Source organism: Mauremys mutica, chromosome 7 (assembly GCF_020497125.1).
Source record: "Mauremys mutica isolate MM-2020 ecotype Southern chromosome 7, ASM2049712v1, whole genome shotgun sequence".
NCBI lineage: Eukaryota > Metazoa > Chordata > Testudines > Geoemydidae > Mauremys > Mauremys mutica.
The window spans coordinates 8,728,491-8,749,849 of NC_059078.1; the positions used below are offsets into that span (position 1 = coordinate 8,728,491).

General features: G+C 44.0%; 1 protein-coding gene across 1 annotated transcript; it reads right to left on the reverse strand.

Moving 5' to 3' along the window:
• Window positions 1-364: 364 nt before the first annotated feature.
• LMOD3 (leiomodin 3) lies at window positions 365-15,026 on the reverse strand. The gene is made up of 4 exons (XM_045024662.1): window positions 14,971-15,026; window positions 10,411-10,711; window positions 6,463-7,911; window positions 365-2,515 (listed from the first exon to the last, which is right to left on the reverse strand). The coding sequence occupies exons 2-4, from the start codon at window positions 10,699-10,701 to the stop codon at window positions 2,489-2,491; spliced, it is 1,767 nt and encodes a 588-aa protein (XP_044880597.1). The 5' UTR covers window positions 10,702-10,711; window positions 14,971-15,026; the 3' UTR covers window positions 365-2,488.
• Between the last annotated feature and the right edge of the window lie 6,333 nt (window positions 15,027-21,359).

Genomic DNA, 21,359 nt, shown 5'->3' on the forward strand with positions numbered 1-21,359 from the left:
ACACAGTGTAGACATTCGGAACACACTGAAAACTTTACATGAACATTATGGGTTTGATTCACTAGAATGATCAGCCATAAAATCAGCTTAACTGGCCCTGGGAGCATTCCCTTCATGTAGGGAGTGGCTGATGGCATAGGGTCACTGCAGCAGCTCTGCCATCCCTCACACCCTCTCTGGCTGGCAATGATACCTAAATGCTAGGAGTTATGGTCAAGGCACACACACTCCCCCACAACCACCCAGACAGACCCTTGAAAAGCTGCTCAGTTGAGGGTGAGTCCTGAATCGCCTCTGGGCCTCAGGGCTGAATAAGAGTGGCTCAAAGCTGCTTTGGCTTTCCCCACCTCTGCCTGACCATGCTCCTTTTTCTGCTAGTCTTTCAATTGAAAGAGAGAGACTACAACACTGGCACATCCCACTTAGAGGATTCTCTTCATTTGACAGCTGTAAATGAGAAAAAGTAAAACTATGTTTTCCTCTCAACATTTGCACAGGCAATGTTGAATCATAGTTTTAAAAATTCCTTAGTGTGCTGTAAATTCATACAGTACCTTACAAACAGTAAATCAAGTTTCCTGCCTGCATGCATGTCCCCTGCCCCCACAGAGCCTTAAAGGGAATCAGACAGCAGCTCAGTTAAGGTAGCGGGTGGATTTGAAAGGAGAGGGTTGATAGGGAACAGTTGCTTTCTTCATGCCAATGTGGGAGTAGTAGGATATGAAGCTGTGAGTGGGAGAAAAGAGGTTTGGGAAGGAAGCATGGATTGTGTAAGAGAAATACAAGCTGGCTGGCAGAAGCTTTTGTAGAGCCTTGGTGATCATATTGAGTGAGAAGAGAAGAATGAGGAGCAACCAGAGGAGCTGTGGAAAGAAGAGGTCAGATTATTGGATGGCCAAGGACATGCAGACAAGAAGAGGAGGAACTGAGCAGCAGTAGTAGGCAGACCAAGGAGGGGAAAAAGAGCAAGACGCAGCCTTGCAGCTTAGCTACTAGAGGCAGAGTAGGCCATTAATGGACTTGGTGAGGCTGGTTTGCGTGGGGTGAAGTTTTGTGGGGAGCAAAAGGAGAGTTGGCAGATAGGGAATCAAGCAGAGTGGCTAGGCTGGTATGAACGGACTGAAGTAGGGGAAATACAAGGGCATGCCTGGTAGCAAAGGGAAAGCATCCAGAAAAGAGATTCATTAAAGATAAGAGAAACTGAGGAGGATTTCACATGCTTGGGGATATAGACTTTCCCCAACACCAGAAATAAACCCCTCTTTTCCTGGGCACGTTCCGTGGGTGCTTGGGCTGTCTTTGGATAGTACAGAATCAAGGCTTATCGCTTTGACCATTAAAGCACTTTTTCCCTATCAGAATATTTCTAAACCATTAACTTGTGCAAGGATGGGCGAGTGCAGTTACCTCCAGCTAGAGCTCTGCACTGCCATCGCCATGCAAGCGAGACATTCAGTGCCATCCTTAAACAGGCAGGCAGTTTGAGCCCCAAGCAGAGGGAACAGGGCAAGGGTCTAACAATACTCAGGAGCAGCAACTCTGGCCAGTTCATCAGGAGTATTGAAGGACATCTGAAACAGTCCAGTTCTATTCTCAGAAGGTGACTGCAATGTGTGGTCTGAAGCATGAGGGTGGCGAAACAGTTCAGGGTTATAGCAAGGACAGAGAGACTCTGCCAGGGGAATAATGATCGCACAGCTCCCAGAACAGCTCATGGCTTCATGTTTTAAATGCTAACCAGATAGAATACTTGCCAGAACACATTCTATGGAGTATGAAGTTTGAAACCACTATGACTTTCTTTTTTTTCCTTGTACTGTGGCTTTAAGTTTCTAAGAACTCTGCCTGTTTGCGGAGATGGCAGCCATTTTGTTCTCAAAACTACTGCAGTTTGTTCTGGAAGAAATGCACACTGTGCTCTCTCCTAGTCAGGGCATTTTTGCTCTTTCTTTGTTTGTTTCCTCAGTCTAAAAAATGAAAATAATTCTGGACTGAAAATATAAGTTGTGTAGATAGAAATCACATGTGTTCTTTTTAAAAAAGCAGTGGCATACAGCAGTGTGAAAAAAGAAGGTTGTGTGTGTAAAGAAGGAAAGTCGCAATAGGGCACTATGTGTTGCAGGAGAATTTAACAGCAGAAAGTACCATGTAAGCAATAGAGTTCACTGACTGAATCTGTAAAACCTGTTAAGTTATTGCTGCTGCTGGGCAAATACCTCTGGGTAAACTGGAGACTAGAATCCAGCTGGCAGACAGAGATTATAACAGGGTATCGTTGTTACTTGATAGCTGATGGAAATCCTTTTAGCATTGACTTGTTCCATTCCACCCTTTTCATCATCGTATAAACAGATAAATATTACAGGCATTGTTCCCACATGTTCGTATCTACCACTTGGCTTCTGAAGAAAGCATCCTTTGAAACAAGTGTAAGTGAAACTTGAATAGTCTTTATTTCAAGTTGTTTCCTTCAGGAGAATCTGGTGTTTCACTCTAGCTCTTTAGGCATTGGCACCTGTACAAGACCAATAAGAAGACACATTAATAGCAGGAAAATCTGGCTTCGCCCTCTTCTCTCCAAAAATAAGTGTGCTTATTATAATTAGACAGTAACATCAAAGTACTGAAAATGTAACAGGAAATTCTGTGGCTGTAATGCTTAAGAAATTCTTGGCACCTTGTTGTCTCTTAGAATTCACAGAGCTGTTGGTTATTGCTTGATAAATCAGATAGCCATCAATAACACCACTTAGCCCAGATACAGATCCCATAGATCTCAGAGTGCTGTACAAGGTGAGGAGGAGGCATTCTTATCCTGCATATGAAAACAGATGGGGAAAGAGAGACTCTGGAGAGGGTTTAAGTGAGGTGCCAAGATCACACAGTGAGTCAGTGGCAGAGTCTATGTGCCTTGAATCCAAGTCCAGTGCCCTGTCCACTGCAGGTATTTTACTTCTAGACAGTATGACAGAATCCAAGTTACAACACTTCTACACCAATGTAAAAGGGCAGAAGTCTTGAAGACTGCCTTTCTTTGCAGCTAAATTAGTCTTTAAATAATCCTTGCCACTGTAATAATAGTAATAATAATAAAAATACCCCAGTGATGTGAGTTAGGGACATAGTGGCAGCATTAACTTTGAATTTACAGGCAGGTGTCATTTTAAGACCTCTCATCTTCTTGAACACATCAGGCCAAATTCTTGTCTTGGTTACGCCTGTGTAATTCCATTGAACATCGTGAGTTTGTACAAATGTAAATGGGACCAAAATATGGCTTGTAATTTTAAAAAAATTAATAAATTGAAAAAAATTCAGAGGAAGTTATGAAGCAGGTGTCCAATTACTTGAGAAATTGGAATGGCACCTTTTGGCAATTTACTTTTTAGACTGGATCATCCACACTCTTGCTCATGGGAGTATTCCTTCATCACACAAGCAATTCCATTTGGATGATGATTTTCACAGAATTTAATGGGCCTGATCACTTACGTAAGAACAATGGGGTCAGTATTAGATCCTAGAAGAACAGAATGTTAAACACACTGGCCATGATTTTGAGTGCCCAACCTGAGACTTCTGAAAGGGGCCTGGTTTTCCGAGGTTGAGGGCTCACCACTTCTGAAAATCAGCCTCCTTAAAGTATTTCAAGTTGGACACAAAAATGGAAGCATCCAAAATCATTAGTCCTTTTCATAATTTTGCCCCATATTTTGTTAAAATGCATAACAGACCCAGATCCTACTCCTGTTGTTACCAAGAATTTTGCCATTGACTTAAATGGGAACAGGTCCAAGTCCAGTCACTATAGTCACACAGTGGTTCCTAACCTGGGGTACATGCACCCCCTGGGGGTGCGAGAGGCCCTTTCTGGGCATGTGACGAGACATGCCAGATTTTTTTAGAAGGTAAATCATCGAAAACACAAATTAAGCCCAGGCACGTAAATACAACTACTTTGTTTAATCAAACCTATGTATTAACATTATACATTTTTAATGATTACTGTAATATACAAACAAAATATATCTAAGTTTAAGGGATACGAGAACATATTTTGATTTTTGATAAGTTGCAAGAACATATTTTGAGAACCAAAGGGGTGCAGGCGGCAGTAAAGGTTAAGAACCACTGAGTGATATACACAGATCCGGGACCAATATATTATTTTGTTAAATACATGCTGACTGTTAACATTTCATAAATGCAAAACCAAATTCACCATTGCTGTAAAAGGGCTTGTCTCCATTGATTTCATTCCAGTTACACTTGCTCATGCCAGAAGTGAATTTAGCCCATGGTCTTTCTTGTTTGGGTTTATCTATTTATTAAAAAAATTATTTTTAACTAAGATATTATTGAAGGCATTATATGTGCCCTACAGACCAAAACAATACGTTAGAGGCCATTTGATTCTATCTGATATGTACTCAGGCCATTTTAAAAATGTGTCCTAGACCAGATAGACCAAAGCAGCTCAGAAGGAGCCACTTCTGCCTGTCTAGCAAATTATCAATTCAAAAGTCATGGCATATGCACTAAATATACCTTAGAAATAGTATACAGACAGAGACATAGATTAAGGGGCAGTGGCAGTGTCACCATTTGTAATGTCATGATAATCTCAAACAAAGTAAGGAAGAGTTGCAGTAAAACAAACAAACAAACTTACTCCTCTCCCCACTAAAACAAGAACAGTCTCTCATGAGATCTTTTGAGTGGTGAAAGCCCTCACATCTTGAATACTGCATGCAGATGTGTTCGCCACATCTCAAAAAAGATATATTGGACTTGGAAAAGGTTCAGAAAAGGGCAACAAAAATGATTAGGGGTATGGAATGGCTGCCGTACGAAGAGAGATTAATAAGACTGGGACTTTTCAGCTTGGAAAAGAGACAACTAAGGAGGAATACGATAGAGGGCTATAAAGTCATGACTGTTGTGGAGAAAGTAAATAAGGAAGTGTTATATAGTCCTTCTCATAACACAAGAACTAGGGGCCACCAAATGAAATTAATAGGCAGCAGGTTTAAAAGGAAGTATTTCTTCACACAATGCACAGTCAATCTGTGGAACTCCTTGCCAGAGGATGTTGTGAAGGCCATGACTATAACAGGTTCAAAAAAGAACAAGATAAATTCCTGGAGGATAGGTCCACCAATGGCTACTAGCCAGGATGGGCAGGGATGGTGTCCCTAGGCTCTGTTTGCCAGAAGTTGGGAATAGGCGACAGGAGATGGATCCCTTGATGATTACCTGTTCTGTTCATTCTCTTTGGGGCACCTGCCATTGACCACTGTTGGAAGACAGGATACTGGGCTAGATGAACCTTTCGTCTGACCCAGTATGGCCATTATTATGTTCTTATGTTAAGGCTAGGGCACTGAACAGGTGACTAAGTAGACCTAGGTTCAGTTCCTGGCCTTTCCACTGGTTTGCTGGGTAATTTTTGGGCAAGTCACTTCATCTCCCTGTGCCTCACTTTCCCCAGCTGTGAAATGGGGATAATGATACTCACCTTGTAAGGGGCTTTGAGATCTATGGATGAAAAGTGCTAGATAAGTATTATTATGGGGTGCAGAACCTCATAAGATTGACCATAAATTGTTAAGGACCCTGCATAATATTTGGTGGATTAGTAATAAATCATTCCTGCAACTATTTGCACCCTAAAAGAAACAGATTTACACACACACACACACACACACACACACAGTCTTCTAATTTTTTTGCTTATCTATTAGTTGAGTCCTTTTCTTTTACCTTTATGATTGTGGGCATACAAAGATTTGAAATCTCCCTTTAGGATTTTGCATCAGTGGTACCATTTCACTGACTACTATTTAGAGGAGCTTTTGATTTGTCTATTTATGAGCTTAAATCAGGCATGACATCTCACTCTATGGGCAGACAACAGTGTGAGTCTTGCGATCCTTGCTCAAAGAACACTCCGTGGGAGCTTTTCCTATATAAGGACTGTAAGTTGGGCTTAATATTCACCACATTTGAAGTAAAACTGTGGTTGGTCATTACTGATTTGTGTAAAGTGTGAATTAAAGTATGAATTCATCTAACAGCTCATAACGGCCCAGGAGGCACCTAACAAACCCATAAATGCACTTAATTTTAAAATGATGATGAATCTATCCAGAAAGCATAGCTGCCAAATCTTCACCAGGCATTAATAATTGCACCTGCAAAATTTGTGGTTGTATTAATTTGCCTGTGCAAAAGTCTGCATTTGTGCATATAGAAACACGTGACTAATGCTCAAAATCTGTTCAAAAAAATGCCAACTTGCATACAATAAACACGTTTAGATGCCTGAAAATGAATATGCCCACAATTTTTGTAGATGCTTTTGTGGAAGCCCTTAAAATAGAATATTAGATTTGATTTGCATTCAATTACAAAGATGGAAATATTTCTCTGTTGCCACCATTCTGTTGCATAAACACTTACCGGTTTAAGATAAGCGACGTTACTCTGACGAATGTCATTTAAGAGCTTTTCTCTTGGGGTTGTCTCAACCAGGGGAGGTGGTCGTTTTTTTGGAACTGGTTTAAGAGTCTTGATCACATCTTTGATATTGGTTTTTTCAGCTGGTTCCACGTATTCTGGTATAGTGGGTTTGCGCTGAGTTCTCTTGAGTTTGACCATTTTGAAGGAGGCAGGTTCCTCACTATTCTGTTCTTCAGGCGCTGGCTTTCTTGCATGTTCATTTTTCCTGCTCATGGGCATAGTTTTAGGGACAGGTGGCGGCTTGGGGGCTTGTATTGAGCTATACATCCTTGAATCAGGCATTGGTCCCCCTAGTATTTCCCACATCCCAGGAGGCAACCCTAGTCCATTTTCTAACATGGCTATTAACTCTCTCTGCTGTTTTAATTGCTGCTGTTTTTGCTCCTCCTGCCTTTTTTGTCTTTGTCTGTCAAGATTTCTGCTGAGCAGATTGGTAACAACCATCCTGGGGCCGGGAAGTTCAAAGTGATAGCCCATCTTCAGCAGCTTAGGGTTGGCTTTCAGAAGCCTGGCAATTTCCATTTCAGCATTATGGCCCAACATGTTCCTCTGATTGTGAAAGCGCAGTTCAGTTAACGTCTCATTATACTGCAGACATCTCATGATAGCAATGATTCCCTTGCCTGAAATAAAATTTGAATCAATATTTAGAGTAGTGATGCTTCTGTTTTCACGTAACATGTTGGCCACAGCAAAAGCTACGTTGTCATCAGCTCCCACATTGGCTAAACTAAATGTTTTTACATGCTTGTTTTTTTTCATGGCGTTCACAAAGTCCACAAGCATTTCCTTTGGGATGTTTTCAATGTTGTTCAGGTTGAGTTCCTTCACATCTGGATCATTTTTCCGGACCTTCTGCAAGCTCTCATCTAAATTGGTTTGGTTTCCTGAAGGTCTTGCACTTAACTTAATAAAACTAGTATCTACAGCTAACTTCTTTGGAATTTGTAGTTTTGATACTTTCTTCTCATGGTTTTCTTGGTTTTCTGGATTTTCCCCTGATTTTGTACATGGCTCCTTAGTTACCTGATCACTGTTGCTGTTTTTGTCTCCATATGGCTTCTTCATTCTTGATTCTTCTTCATCATCTTCCTCCTCCTCCTCTTCATCGTCATCATCTTCCTCCTCATCGCTGTCATCTTCCTCCTCGTCGCTGTCATCTTCCTCCTCGTCATCATCATGCTCCTCCTCATCTTCTGTCTCTTTATAGCTTCTCTCTTCATTTGTTTCTCCCGATTGTTGTGCTGAACCAGGCTTGGCCTGTTGGACATGTTCGTTTTTGTAATATGTTTCTTTTCTGTCTGCTTCTGTAGTATCTTCTGCCATTTTTTGCTTAGCAATATTGTCCATATCCCCAGCATTTTCTTCAAACTTCTCTGCAATGTTTCTCTAAAGAAGACAAAATGCTAATAGCTGAAATAATTTAAAATGGTTTTGTTACATTAATTATGCACTGAAATAAAAATATAGCAAATGGATTTAACATATCAGTTTTTCCTCACATCATATATAAGAGAATGCTTTTAGAAAAAAGAAACAGTGTTCATAGTACTTCTGGCCCAAGTGTGCATGAACAATAATTCCTTACTTAAATACTGTTATACAGCAGTCTCTCATATAAACTTTCCAAGAATGCCAATAACTTCTTTCACATTTCTGATCTAAAGTCTACTGATGTCATGAGAAATCTTTCTATTGACATCAGTGGTAGATCAGCCCTAATTTTCTCTGATATAACAATGGGTTGTCTATTGCATTTCTAGGAAACCTTTGTTTTTCATGTATTAAAAAACTGGAGATACATTTCTAGATATTGGCTCTGTGGCTCAATCTAATGAAGACCAACAAGAGGAGAACATCATAGTAACGGGTAAAACTATTAGTGTTCAAGCCTTAGAAGTCTAGGCTTCTGTGTAGAGCATTAGCATTAAGCGGGCACCACTGGGGATGTAGGTGAATATTAGTTCAACTGCTTTTGTGTTCTGCAGTGGGAAAGTGGTTTCTGAACACTGCTTGAAGCAAGGGCTGTGCTTTTAGCATCAGTAATGACATCATATTGGCCTCTGCTCTTTTCGTGCCAGGAAGGTTAGCCCCGTTTCCCTGAAGGTCTATTTCATGTACAATTTAATTTTCTTGTCCCTTCCTCATGATGGGTAAGAACTGGATTTTACTATTCAGGACCCATTTCACTTTGTCTGCAGCTTGCTATTAGTAAGCAGTTAGACAGCTTAAAACGCCCATGGACTCCAGTGAGAGTTTATATATAAATAAGGAGTGCAGGATCAGGCCCTTTGTACGTACAAGAGTAAGGGATGCAGATGGTGGTGGTGGTCCTGCCCCCACTGAGACCAGGATTGGGACCACTGTGACACTTAACTGCACTTCTCCGTTGTACCAGTGGAGGTTGCTATTTGTCAAGTTCTGAAGTGACAAAGTAGAGGATGCTGAAATATAAATTTTCAGAGTTTTCGTATGGATTTAACTTGACACAGAGCTGGGAATGAACCACACAACCCCCAACTTTGGAATACAGGCGAGTCTCATCTTACACTGGGGTTACGTTCCGGTGCCAGCGCGTAAAGCGAAAATCGCGTATAGTCAAAATTACATTGAGTGTAATGGCGGGCGGAATCACCCGCACTACAGGTACAGTATTAAAATTGTTATTTTTCTCTTTTTTTTTTTTTTGGCCGACTGTGCCAAGCTGAATTCACGCATGTTAAATGCGCGAAAGATGAGACTCGCCTGTAGTTCAAATCTGGATCCAAACTGTGCCACTCAGGCCCATCTCTACTTTGTACAATAGAGGTTAAAGAAACCCCAACACCTTTCAACATCCCAAAGTATAAAAGGAAGCACATTTATATGGGAACCTGTTAAAGGCCAACAATGATCGAGCAACAGCTAATCTTCTTTGTAAACAGCTACTATGACACTAAAAATATTAATGGAATTCAGGGATATACAGTACTGACATACTAGAATACAACCATATTATATAAGGTTGGACTGATAGTAAAAAGTCACACACTGTTTCTCTCTTGAGTCATTTAAAATTCCTACAGGTCCTAATCCAGATGTATTTATGCAGGCACATCCCCCCTTGTATTCAGTTGGAGCTTGGCCTGCATAAAGACTACGGCCCCAATTCAGCAAAATATTTAAGTATGTGCTTAACTTTAAGTCAACTGGACTTAGGAATGTGCTTAAGTGCATTGCTGAATAGGGTTGGACTCTTGAATCAGAGCCCAGCCTAAGACATACAACTGGATCCCCAGTTCCATTAACTTGGCTGATTTACATCTGCTGAGTGTTTGGCCCATGAAGTTTGGGCTCATAGTCACTAGTGACTGTAACTCAGAGGCAAAAAGACAGATATTTTCAATGCACCATTGTTATATTAATTATTACTATTATTATCTAATTTTAGATGTATTAAGCCCTTCTAATTATATTAAGGTTATCAGGGAAAATCACACTAGCCAATATATATATTCTTATATATATTATGGAGAAATAAAAAGCTTGACTTCTATTTTGTGATTTTGCTTTTTTATATGGTGTTTTTTCAGTCAGATTTTGATGAAATAAAAACGTCATTTTCTTACATTTGAAAATGTAGTTAACAATTTAGGGCAAAAAGTAAAAATAAAAACCCTGGGATAATCTTTCAAGTTACATCCTATAGTTATACAGAATTCTGAAACAAGATTTGACTGAGTTTAAATTCATACACTATACTGTGCTTTAATTTGTAGAAGGAACTGACAGAAAGGAAGACAAAAGCATCAAAGCTATTGTTATGAAGGCCCTGATCTTTGGCAATATACTCTTACAATAAGTCTTATAGCAGATGCATAATAAACAGTTGTGATTCTCGCTTATTACCTCAGACGGCAAGAGGTTGACGGGAGCTCTCTCATCCTCTAGCATGCGTCTTGATGCCTTCTGCCAATACAGGTAATCAACAAGAGATCTGTGGTCAAAGTTTCCCGTTGGAGGTTTTTCAGTCTGATCTTTCTGTATCATTCCAACTGGGACTCTTGGGTCTGGAGCCATGACTTCCATTTCACATTGGAGCTCCCTCAGCTCCTCAGGGGATAAGTTTCCTAAGATTTCATCTTCATCAATGTCCTCAATTCTGACTTCCTGGTTAGAATTTTGGCTGAATTCAGACATTTTTTTAAACCTGCAGAAAACAATTTATAAAACGCTGTGCTACTAATGGTATTACACGCTGTTAAATCCCCACATTCATGTTTTTGTCGTGGCGTGTGGCAGAACTGGATCGCAGTGTGAGAGAGAGACAGTGGGACTAAAGCTTTTACTAAGTCTATATTAAGCTGCTGCACTTGGCTGGATAAAGAGAATTTATGGAGATGCTGCCATGCTCCGTTTTCAGCAACTTGTCAGCTGTGCAAACCCTTCTGACATTTCAGTACAGCTGGTATGTCTCCTATTGAGTAATAGAGAAGATGATAGTTTTCTAGAGGATTCCCTTCAGAGGATGACTTTTAAATCTCATAGTATTGATTAATCTGCTATATATACACAGGATGAATTCACATTTGTGCAGAGAACCAACACACAAGTTTTCTTGGAACTGGAAAAGGTTCAGAGAAGGGCAACAAAGACAATCAAAGGTATGGAAGTGCTCCCACATGACAAGAAACTGAAAAGATTAGGGGTGTTCAGTTTAGAAAAGCGACAACGAAGAGGGGATATGATAAAAGTCTATAAGATCGTAAAGTGTGGAGAAAGTGAATAGAGAAGTGTTATTTATCTTTTCACACAACACAAAAACCAAGCAACCCAATTAAATGAATAGGCAGCAGGTATAATACAAACAAGAGGAAGTATTTTTTCACAGAACGCATAACTAACCAGTGGGACTCATTGCCATAGGATATCGTGATGGCCAAAAATATAATTGGGTTAAAAAAAATAACCAGATAATTTCATCGAGATCAACTCCATGCTTAGGGCAACACTGAACCTCTGACTACCAGAAGCCAGGAGTAGAAGACAGGGATGGATCACTCCATAAATGCCATGTTCTGTACACTTCCCCTGAAGCTCTGGTACAGGCCAGGGCTGGAGACAGCAAGCTGGGTGAGATGGACCATGGCCTGACCCAGTATGGCAGTTCCTATGTTCTTAGCCTCAGCAGAGGGTTTAGGTGTCGCATAGGCCTTGGGCTGGCCCTTTACATAGGAGTGAATTTCACACTGTATTCATAGTTTTTCCTAAGCTTTCAGAAATGACTGAATTCTGAGGGCAGCTTTGCTTCACGTTCAAATGCTGAATATCAGCTCGTAATAGCCCCGGTCACATGAGCAGTCCAAATGGCAAACTGTGCTTTGGATAAAATCATGAAAGATTGGGCAGGATAGGTTGAAAAATTAGAAACATAAACTATATCATAATATGGTGCACTCGTTACTACTACCAGGGTCCTGGGCCATGACAAGAGGTCCTAGGTGTTAATAACAACCTGAATCTAAAGAACCAGGTGTGCAATAAATGTTAACTCTGTAAAATCTTTATTCATAAGGCCTCTTTACCACATAATATGCCTCATCCTAGGAGTGGGACATAAGGCCTTTTGTAGTCGTGGGTGAAATTCACCAGTAGTGTTTCTCCTGGAGTTTACCATATCATTTTCACACCCACCGGCTAATGTTAGGATATTGTGGTTATTGTTTACAACTAGGGATGTTGTGCAAATTTAAAACAAACTACAGTAACTCCCCACTTAACATCCTCTCGCTTAACGTTGTTTTGATCTTATGTCCCTGCTCAATTACAGAACATGCTCCATTTAAAGTTGTGCAACGCTTCGCTATAACGTCATTTGGCTGCTTGCTTTGTCCACAGCTGGCAGGTCCCCCCCCCATCAGCTCCTCTACATGCCTTCCCCACAGCACCTCCTGCCCACTGGCAGACCCCTCCCCCCTGCCTCCTGCCCGCAGCAATCAGCTGGCTTGTGGCGTTCAGGAGGGAGGGGGGAGGACTCGGCATGCAGGCTCCCCCTCCCTCCCCTGCCTTCCGAACGCCGCAAGCCAGCTGATTTCCCCGGGCAGGAGTCAGGGGACGGAGTGGGGAGCCTGGGCGCTGACTCCTCGCTCCTCCCCCCTCCCTCCTGCTCCCTGAACGTCGCAAGCCAGCTGATTGCCATGGGCAGGAGGGGGGAGGAGCGAGGACATGGCGTGTGGAGTAAAGGGGGAGGAGAGGGGGAAGAAGAGGTGGGTTAAGGGTGGGGACTGGGGGGAAGGGGTGGAGTGGGCAGGCCGAGGTGCTTGCATAGTAGGGGAAGCTGCTGCTGCTGCTGTGCAACGTGCTTCCCCTAGCCTACAGCACCTTCAGCCTCCTTACCCGCCTCATTGTCTCCAGCGCCAGCGGGCTGTGCCTGGGTGGGGTAAGGCGGAGGCACCTCCCAACTCTAGTACTGGACTGTATGGCAAAAAAAAATTCTCTGGAACCGAACCCTCCCCGCCCCCTTTTACATTCATTCTTATGGGGAAATTGGATTCGCTTAACATCGTTTCACTTAAACTCGCATTTTTCAGGAACAGAACTCAGTGTTAAGTGAGGAGTTACTGTATTGGGCCTATTCACCACATATACTGAACACCGTCATGAAACTTTAGTCTTTATTTAGATTTCCCCTTTGCCATGTGTGTTGAAGAAAGCTAAAGAGACTTGTGTCTTTCTGGGTTTGTATCCCAGTCGACATGTGTTCTCAAATCCCCTCCTCGCCCCCCAGAAAGAGTATCTTGTATATACCGTTCCTGCTTATTAAATATAGAGCATTACTTGTGATTATAGGTATTTTCCAATGCACTGAGATTACAGATCCAAAAATAAGACCGTATTTAACATCCTACTGTGCATGAGTAAGGAGCAAGCTGGGTCTGTAGTACACAATATATTGGTAGAAGTTAACTTGTCTCACAAGAGGTTCACAGCTAAAAAGCAGTGCACTAATCTGCTGCATATCTGTGAATATAATTAGTTTTGAAACCTAATAAGTACTGTATTTGCATCCGTCTAGGCAATAGTGGACCAAAAGAAAACAACAACATTCCACTGAATTTCCTTGTTACCAAGAATCTGTGAATGACTGGGAAACCCTCAATTATTATTACCATTTACTGTCCCCTTCCAATTCACTATCAAACCATCTTAGATCAGAATCTCTGCCAGCCTTCTGGGCTGCAGTGTGCTCACACAAGATATGTCAGGTCAGAATCTGGGCTCTGCCTCTGGACATGGGAACCTGGTTAGGAATTATTTTCAACTAACTGTCTATCTTGAAAAGTTTTATTTTTTCCATCATATGATTAGGGTGGGCCACCGGCAGCCTGGAATAAGTGGGTGAAACCTCCTCAGGAATCTCTGGGATAAATTTGGCAGTGACGTACACAGTAGCATAAGACAGACAATGGGAGTAAGTCATGTGACTGAGACTAACTTGGCATTTAGTGAGTGTAGAAGAGCCGTCTGCCATGGGAATCGGGACAAGCGATGCAGGAAGTGTGGCTACGCCAACGACACGCTACCCCACGTCCTGTGTAGCTGCAAGCCCCATTTGAGAGCTCGGCAGCTATGACACAACGCCATCCAAGATCGCCTGGCGAGAGCCATCCTGCCACCCATGGAGAAGGTTGTCGTTAACTCTGCCATCCCGGAACCAATAGCCAACTGCAACCGGCCATCGTCATCACCAATGAGGACCGGAAGAAGATCATCATGGTGGATGCCACAGTGCCCTTCGAGAACAGGACCCCAGCCTTCCACGATGCCTGAGCTCGAAAGGTGGAGAAATACACCCCTCTGGCTGAAACCTTGAGAGCAAAGGGTTACCAGGTTCATCGGAGCCTTGGGCGCATGGGACCCAGTAACGAGCGAGTGCTGAGAGAATGCGGAATCGGTCAACACTATGCTCGGCTGATGTGGCAACTCATGGTGTCAGATGCCATCAGGTGGTAAAGGGACACCTACATAGAACACATCACCGGACATCGGCAATACCAGGAAGGATGAGCAGGAGTGCCGATGAGAAGCGCAGTCAGGAAAGTAACTGAAATACTTTCCTCATGGATTATATTTTCTAACTGGACAACCAACCTAATTCTCAATTACTGAGGGACAATCTCCACTCATTGTTATATTTTGCTTTCCACAACCAAATCTCTGTACAGCTTTTCATGAGTGATGTACCCAAGTATTCAGATTCTAATATCTAAACTGTATTGCTAAATCTATTCACCTAAATTTGGGTTATTGCTGATTACGTATGTATCATATGATTTTTAAAAAACTAACTTTGTATTTGTGGATAATCTAAGCACTATACCCAGATGTACAGACACTTTTCTCAACGTATGTATTATATAATTTTTTTAACATTAGCTTTAATAAAAAAAAATTATGAGTGGCACTTACTCATTTATGAGGTAAAGAGGAGGCCAGGGCAGCCCCAACAGGTTCAGGTGACTCCAAAGTTGAAGCTCCAAGGCACAGCACTACTTCAAGGCTATGGCTACACTATGAGGCTTTTAGCGACACAGCTGTGCCCCTACAGATGTGCCGCTAAAAGGCACACAGTGTAGCTGCTGTTTGTCAGCAGGAGAGAGCTCTCCTGCCGAGCAAAAATTTCCACCCCCCATGAGCAGCAGAGCACTGCTGCCGACAAAGTACTGTTTGCACCCGGTGCTTTTCATTGGTAAAACTTTTGTCGTCTGGGGTGCGTGTTTTTTTTTTTTTTTTAACACCCCTGAATGACAAAAGTTTTGCCAACGAAGTGCTAGTGTGGACATACCCTAACTTTCTCATGGTTTTATTCCAGGGGTTCTCTCACTTCACAATGTTCCTGGTTCTCCTTTAAACTCAACTGTAGACGAGCGGACTCACCCCTGTGGCACCTCCTGCTGGAGACTTCTCGGAATTAGCTCTTCCAGCCCTGGAGCGGCCTCTGCAGGCCGGTGATCTGCCTGTCCTCTGGCCCCGGTGTCCTTCCCTGGACCCTGGTGCCCTCTTTACCTGGGGTGCTGCCCCCTGGCAGTAACCCCTTTCTCTCTGGGTCTCCCCTCCCCAGGGAACCCCCACCCACTATTCCCACCTCACCTCAGTATCAGGCTACTGCCAGTCATTGTCTAGCCCCACGTCCTGGGGCAGACTGCAGTATCAGCCTACTCATCACTGGCAAGGAGGGTTTGGATCTGCTGCCTTTACCTACCCCTGGGCTGCCCTCTGCAACCCCCAGTATCTTTTAGCCCAGTGCTAGGCCGCAGCCTGGGGCTTTCCAGGCTGGAGCTCCCCAGCTCCTCTGCCTTCCCCCAGCCCTGCTCCACTCAGGTACTTTGTCTGTAGCTCCCTGCAGCCAGGCCCTTCTCCCTCTACAGCTAGAGAGAGACTCTTTTGGGCTTCTGGCTCACAGCCTCTGATAGGGGCCAGCTGGGCCTGATTGGGTTATGGCCACAGCTGAGCCTACTTTCCCCAATCAGCCCAGGCTTCTTGCCCCAGCCACAGCCTCTCCTGGGCTGTTTTAAGCCCTTCAGGGCAGGAGCGGGGGACCACCCCGCTACATCAACAACAATCCAAGTTGAAGCAGGACTGAGTGCCCTCACGGTCGACTTCAGTCCTGGACCCTGCTGGCAGAGTGTTCTCTGGCCAGCCTGCCAAGTGCCATGCACTGGACAAGTTTTGACACACACTGCATTTTCCCCTCCCCGCACGCATTCCTGCTGCCCTTTGGGATGCTCCAGCCCAGAGCAGGGATGCGGGGAGTGGAGAGGACTTTTCCTGTAATACTCTTCCCAGCCATTGTGGCACAGGGCAGCAACACAGAGGGCAGAGAGACTCAATCTCCTCTGCTCTCAAGGCCCCACTGCCAGCTGGCTGCACCTGTGACTCTGGCAGGAGGGTGAGGAGCAGAAGGGAGACACACGCAAACCGGGAGAGTGGGGAACTGAAGGGAGCAGGCTGGGGGATGGGAGCAGAAAGGGTAACAGGAAGTAAGGGCCGGATAGAGAAGTTCCTGCTCGGGCTGACCTGCCACTGTGCCACTCCCCAAACAAGTCCCCCTGCTCCCTCCACTTCTCTTATCCCTGCTGGCTTCTCCAGGCTTCTCCGTGGTCCCTGTCTCTGCTCCGCCAACTTGTGCAGAGTGCAAGGCAGCTGCTTCCCCCACACCCATCCATCCTGCCTCTCTGGGGCCCTCCAAGCGAGGGGTGAGTGGCTGTATTTCACTGGTGAAAAACGGCTGCACAGTCCTGGGCCGCATCGGGCAGTGTGCTCCTTGGGAACATGGCCTTCTCCCATGGTCCAGACCTTGCTTTCTTAGCAAGGCAACTGCGCTCATCCCCTCCCTCCAGGTCTGACAGCTTGTGCCATGAACCCTTCTGGGAGGGTGTGTCACAGCTAATGCTCTTGCCTTCCACCGAAACTTATAAACCCTTCCTTCCAGATGCCGGGTAGAATATATGCCCCATGCTTTATCTTAAACATTCCTGTAGCTGCATCCACCTGAGGGCCCATCCCTATCCCGCCCCTTCCACCCCCCTTCACCTGCCAGATCCCCTAGACCCCCCCACCATGGCCAGAGGAGCCTCAGCCAAACCACCCCGGGCCTCCAGCTGGCCATCCCGAGCTGCCAAGCCTTCCAGGCTGCCCAAGGGATGCCCCCAGGCTGTTGGCCCAAGATGAGCCCCCGCTAGCTTTGAAAAAGAGGGGGAGCCAGGGCAGGGGCTCAGTGCAGAGTGTGGGCGGGGCCACGACCTGGGTTAGGGGAGGCTAAGCTCCCCTGGCCTATGATACCTGTCGCCCATGCATGTTTCCACAACCACTGAATGTCAGAGCGGTGTATGCTTCACTCACATCCAATCTCCAAGCAATTTGTGCCCTTCAGGCATATTTCACATTAAGCACCAAATCCAGGTCCAGTTAAAGTCAATGGTGTAACCCCAATTTAATTAATTCGGCCCTAAGTCTTTGATGAATTTTTATAACAGTGACAAACATGTCATGCAGAATGTTTGACTACCTGTTAATCTCCATTATAAGGCCCTAAATCCAATATAATCCCTGAACTAGTTCAGTGACATGAGTAGAAATGACAAAAAGTAAAGTATCAAGAAGGAAAAATAAAATAAAAAGAGGCTACGAATACAAGGGATCTTGTCACCCCTTTGGTATTTCAAGAGAAAATGTTTCTCTCTCTCCTGTTGTTGTGAGACTCACACAAACAGCTGGGGAACCAGTTGCCTCTACAAGGGGAAAGGGAAGCTGGCCAGATATAAAATGGCGTGAAATGCACAAAGTAAATGGAACCCCCTGGTGAGTGTGTCTTACCGGTCTCCCCCCTTCTGTGCCAGTCCGCAGAGAGTCTGAGTTGTTACAGCCCTGAGCTATAGAGGTTTGGCTCAGTGCTGGAGGTCCTCGCTTCAATCCATAGTGTGACAGCCAAAACAGTAGCTGTCACATAAACAAACAAGAAAAGGGGATTCCCATCCCCCGCTTCAATCTCTACCAGATTTCGTTATTTTAGGTGTTACCTGTAACAGGGGTAAAAAAAAAATATAAACACGTGGGTGAGTTTTTGTGAGCAACGTCCCTTTAAGTACAACAATGCGTGACTCTAAGTATTATTATGCTCATTCAATGGATGCCTTTGATTGACGGTGTCATGTGTATACCCAGGGTCATGATGGATTCTCCATCGCTGGAAACTTTTAAATCACAATTCGATTTTTTAAAAATAAATATATGCTCCATTTCAAAAGGAATTATTTTGGGGGAGTTCTCCGGCCTGTGTTATATAGATCAGACAAGGCCTTTTGACCTTGATATCTATGAATAACTTGTCTTGGAGCAACTGAAGTTACACGTTTTATATTTTAGGCCTAAATCTTAATATTTAAAACTTGGGCCCCATTAACCTAGGGCTCTGAGCAGGTGCGTGGCTCTGTCCTTGTGCCACAAGTGGCAGGATTAGGGTCTGAGACCTGTTTTTCCTCCCCAAAAGGGGTATATTATGTTCACAACTATTATTTGTTATCACAGTTTTACCTACCGAAGCATTTGTAGGTCGTGCTCATATTGCATCAAAGTGCAGCATACAGGGGATCTGTAGAGGAAGATATTTTAAAGCAAGAAACTGCCAACATTTTTATTTTTATTAAGCTGATGCTAACAATCTTTAAAGCCAACTGCATCCCACCCCCTATCCCATCTTCCAGGGGATGATTAACAACTTGTTTTGAAAGCTTGGCCATCTCAGGCAATTCTCCTTTAGTGAACTCTACGAGCATTCTGGGCACTAGTCTTACAGACATGGATGATTAATGGCTGTCAAAGACTCACAATAATAGCACTGAGTAAGCACCATGTTAATAATTCCCCACTTGGTAGAAAAATAATGTCTTTTTCGCCTTCACTGCAGAGCTGGCATCAGGGGCGGCTCTAGGCATTTCGCCACCCCAAGCGCAGCAGGCAGGCTGCCTTTGGCAGCTTGCCTGCGGAGGGTCCACTGGTCCCACGGCTTTGGGGGACCAGTGGACTCTCCGCAGGCACGCCTGCGGGACGTCCACCGAAGCCGCGGGACCAGTGGACCCTCCGCAGGCAAGCCGCCAAAGGCAACCTGCCTGCCGCCCTTGTGGCGACCGGCAGAGCGCCCCCCGCGGCTTGCCGCCCCAAGCACGCGCTTGGCGTGCTGGGGCCTGGAGCCGCCCTTGGCTGGCATAGATACTTGAAATGCAAGTTACACAGCCACTAATAAAAACCAAAGCGTATGTTTTATGGCACTCTATAAAGCTGAAGAACTTTCTTACATTATTTTTTCAAACAGGCACACAGAGCTCTGAGAAGTCACTGTGGCAGCACCTTTTCATGAATTGATCTGAATACTTTGAGTTAAAAACTCCAGACCTGTACAGAAAACTGCAGAAAACAGCAGTACAGAAAGCTGTAAAACTTCTCGGCTCCTCGGAGCTAAGACCAAGTGTAGTATTAGAGCCGAACTAAGTGTTAATTCCTTTTATTAATTATTCCTTATTATTAAGGTAGCATTTTTGAATATGGATGAGAAAAAAGTCACTTTAACTTCACAGAAGCCTAATATATGGAATAATGATAGCTACAGTTCTGTCGTGTTGACTAAGTACTTTACAAGTGCTGAATACTAGCAGTTAAGAAATAAGTGTTAACTGTGCTGAGAGATTAAAAATGCCTATAGAAATCAATGACCGATTAATACTTAGCACTTATTGTTTCTAAGGCAAGTACTTAGAGCACAAACATTTGTTTGAAACCCGGGTACTGTATTGTTTCACTTCAATTGATTTCTCTTTCAAGTATTTTCTTCAGAAGCTCCAGTCCTTCAATCTGTCTAGAAAGTAAAAGCAGCAACAAGCTTTTAACTTAAATAAAGAGAGGGGACGACTAGTTCACCAACTTCTCTCCGTGCGTCACAGTGCGACTCCAAGGTAGCAGATCATCAAAACATGCTTCAAGTGCCTAAAACGTTCAATGGGTTCTATTTTTAAGATAACTGATAGGGCCATGTGCTGATACCAAGTCCGTTAGAAAGCAAATTCTGTACTGTTGGCTTTCACTTTTGCTGATAAAACCCACCCATTTATTGCCCTCTATCAATACATGCCATTACCAAGTGCCAAAGCATTAACTGAAAAAAGGCTGGAGAATGTGTCCATGTAACATAACCTGGCATCACTTGTAAGGGTGATGGGACAGTCTAAAATTGAAAAACACAGACCGGTTCTGAGTCTGTCCAGCAGTTCCCGGTAATGCCATATGGGGATTATCAAGAGTCAGATGGTGGCTTTTTAATAAGAAGAACCACCAAGTAACTAGAGGGATCATAAAGAGAGATCCTGTGGTAAACATACCAGGAATACTTGTTTGATCTGATTTGTTGTTAGGCAGCTCCCCTGAGAAATGAATTTATCATCCGTTAAAGTCACATGGCAGAAAGAATGGTATCGCTGCAAAGGTCTGATCCTCTGCCCAGTGGCCTGGGCTAAACTGGCTGGTGTGGGGAATTCCTCCTGGGTGACAGACAGCTGGAGAAGCTGGCCCAACACTCCATCTTAGGGAACACGGACAGAGGGAAGCAATATGGGTAGATGGGTGCTTTGCTCCAGCAATCCCCAGTGGCAGGTCCCAGAACTGGGAGAGCCCCAAAAGTTGTGTAAAGCCATCTTTGTCCCCTTCCCTTCCTCAGCTCTGCACCAAACAGAGCTCAGCTGGACCTGAGGATTGGGGACCAGAGCTTTCATTGTACTGAGGCCTGGTCTACACTGAGGGGGGAGGGTGTCGGTCAATCAAAGTTACACAACTTCAGCTACGTGAATAATGTAGCTGAAGCTAACGTACTTCGATCTACTTACTGTGGTGTTTTCACTGCGGTAAGTCGATGGCTGACGCTCTCCTGTCAACTCTGCCTGCGCCTCTTGCCCTGGTGGAATACCGGAGTCGACGGGAAAGTGCTTGGCAGTTGATTTATCGCATCTAAATTTAGTTGATTTATCGCTGCCCGTCAATCCAGCTGGTAATGTAGACAAGCCCTCAGATTGGAGCAGATGGGAGCTCTGCCACTGATTTCAATGAGAGCAGAAGCAGGCTCTAAATGGCATGTTGGTATAACAGACTAAAGAGCAAAGTTCACTTTTATTGGGATTTCCATTCCCAATACAGTCTAGAGAAGCCTAGGAATGTCACAAGAGCCAACAGCCCATTAACGGGGTCTCACCAAACCAATATCTACCTCAGATCTCAGCATTTAGGTTCCTTGTCATGGCAAAAAGAACGGGAAA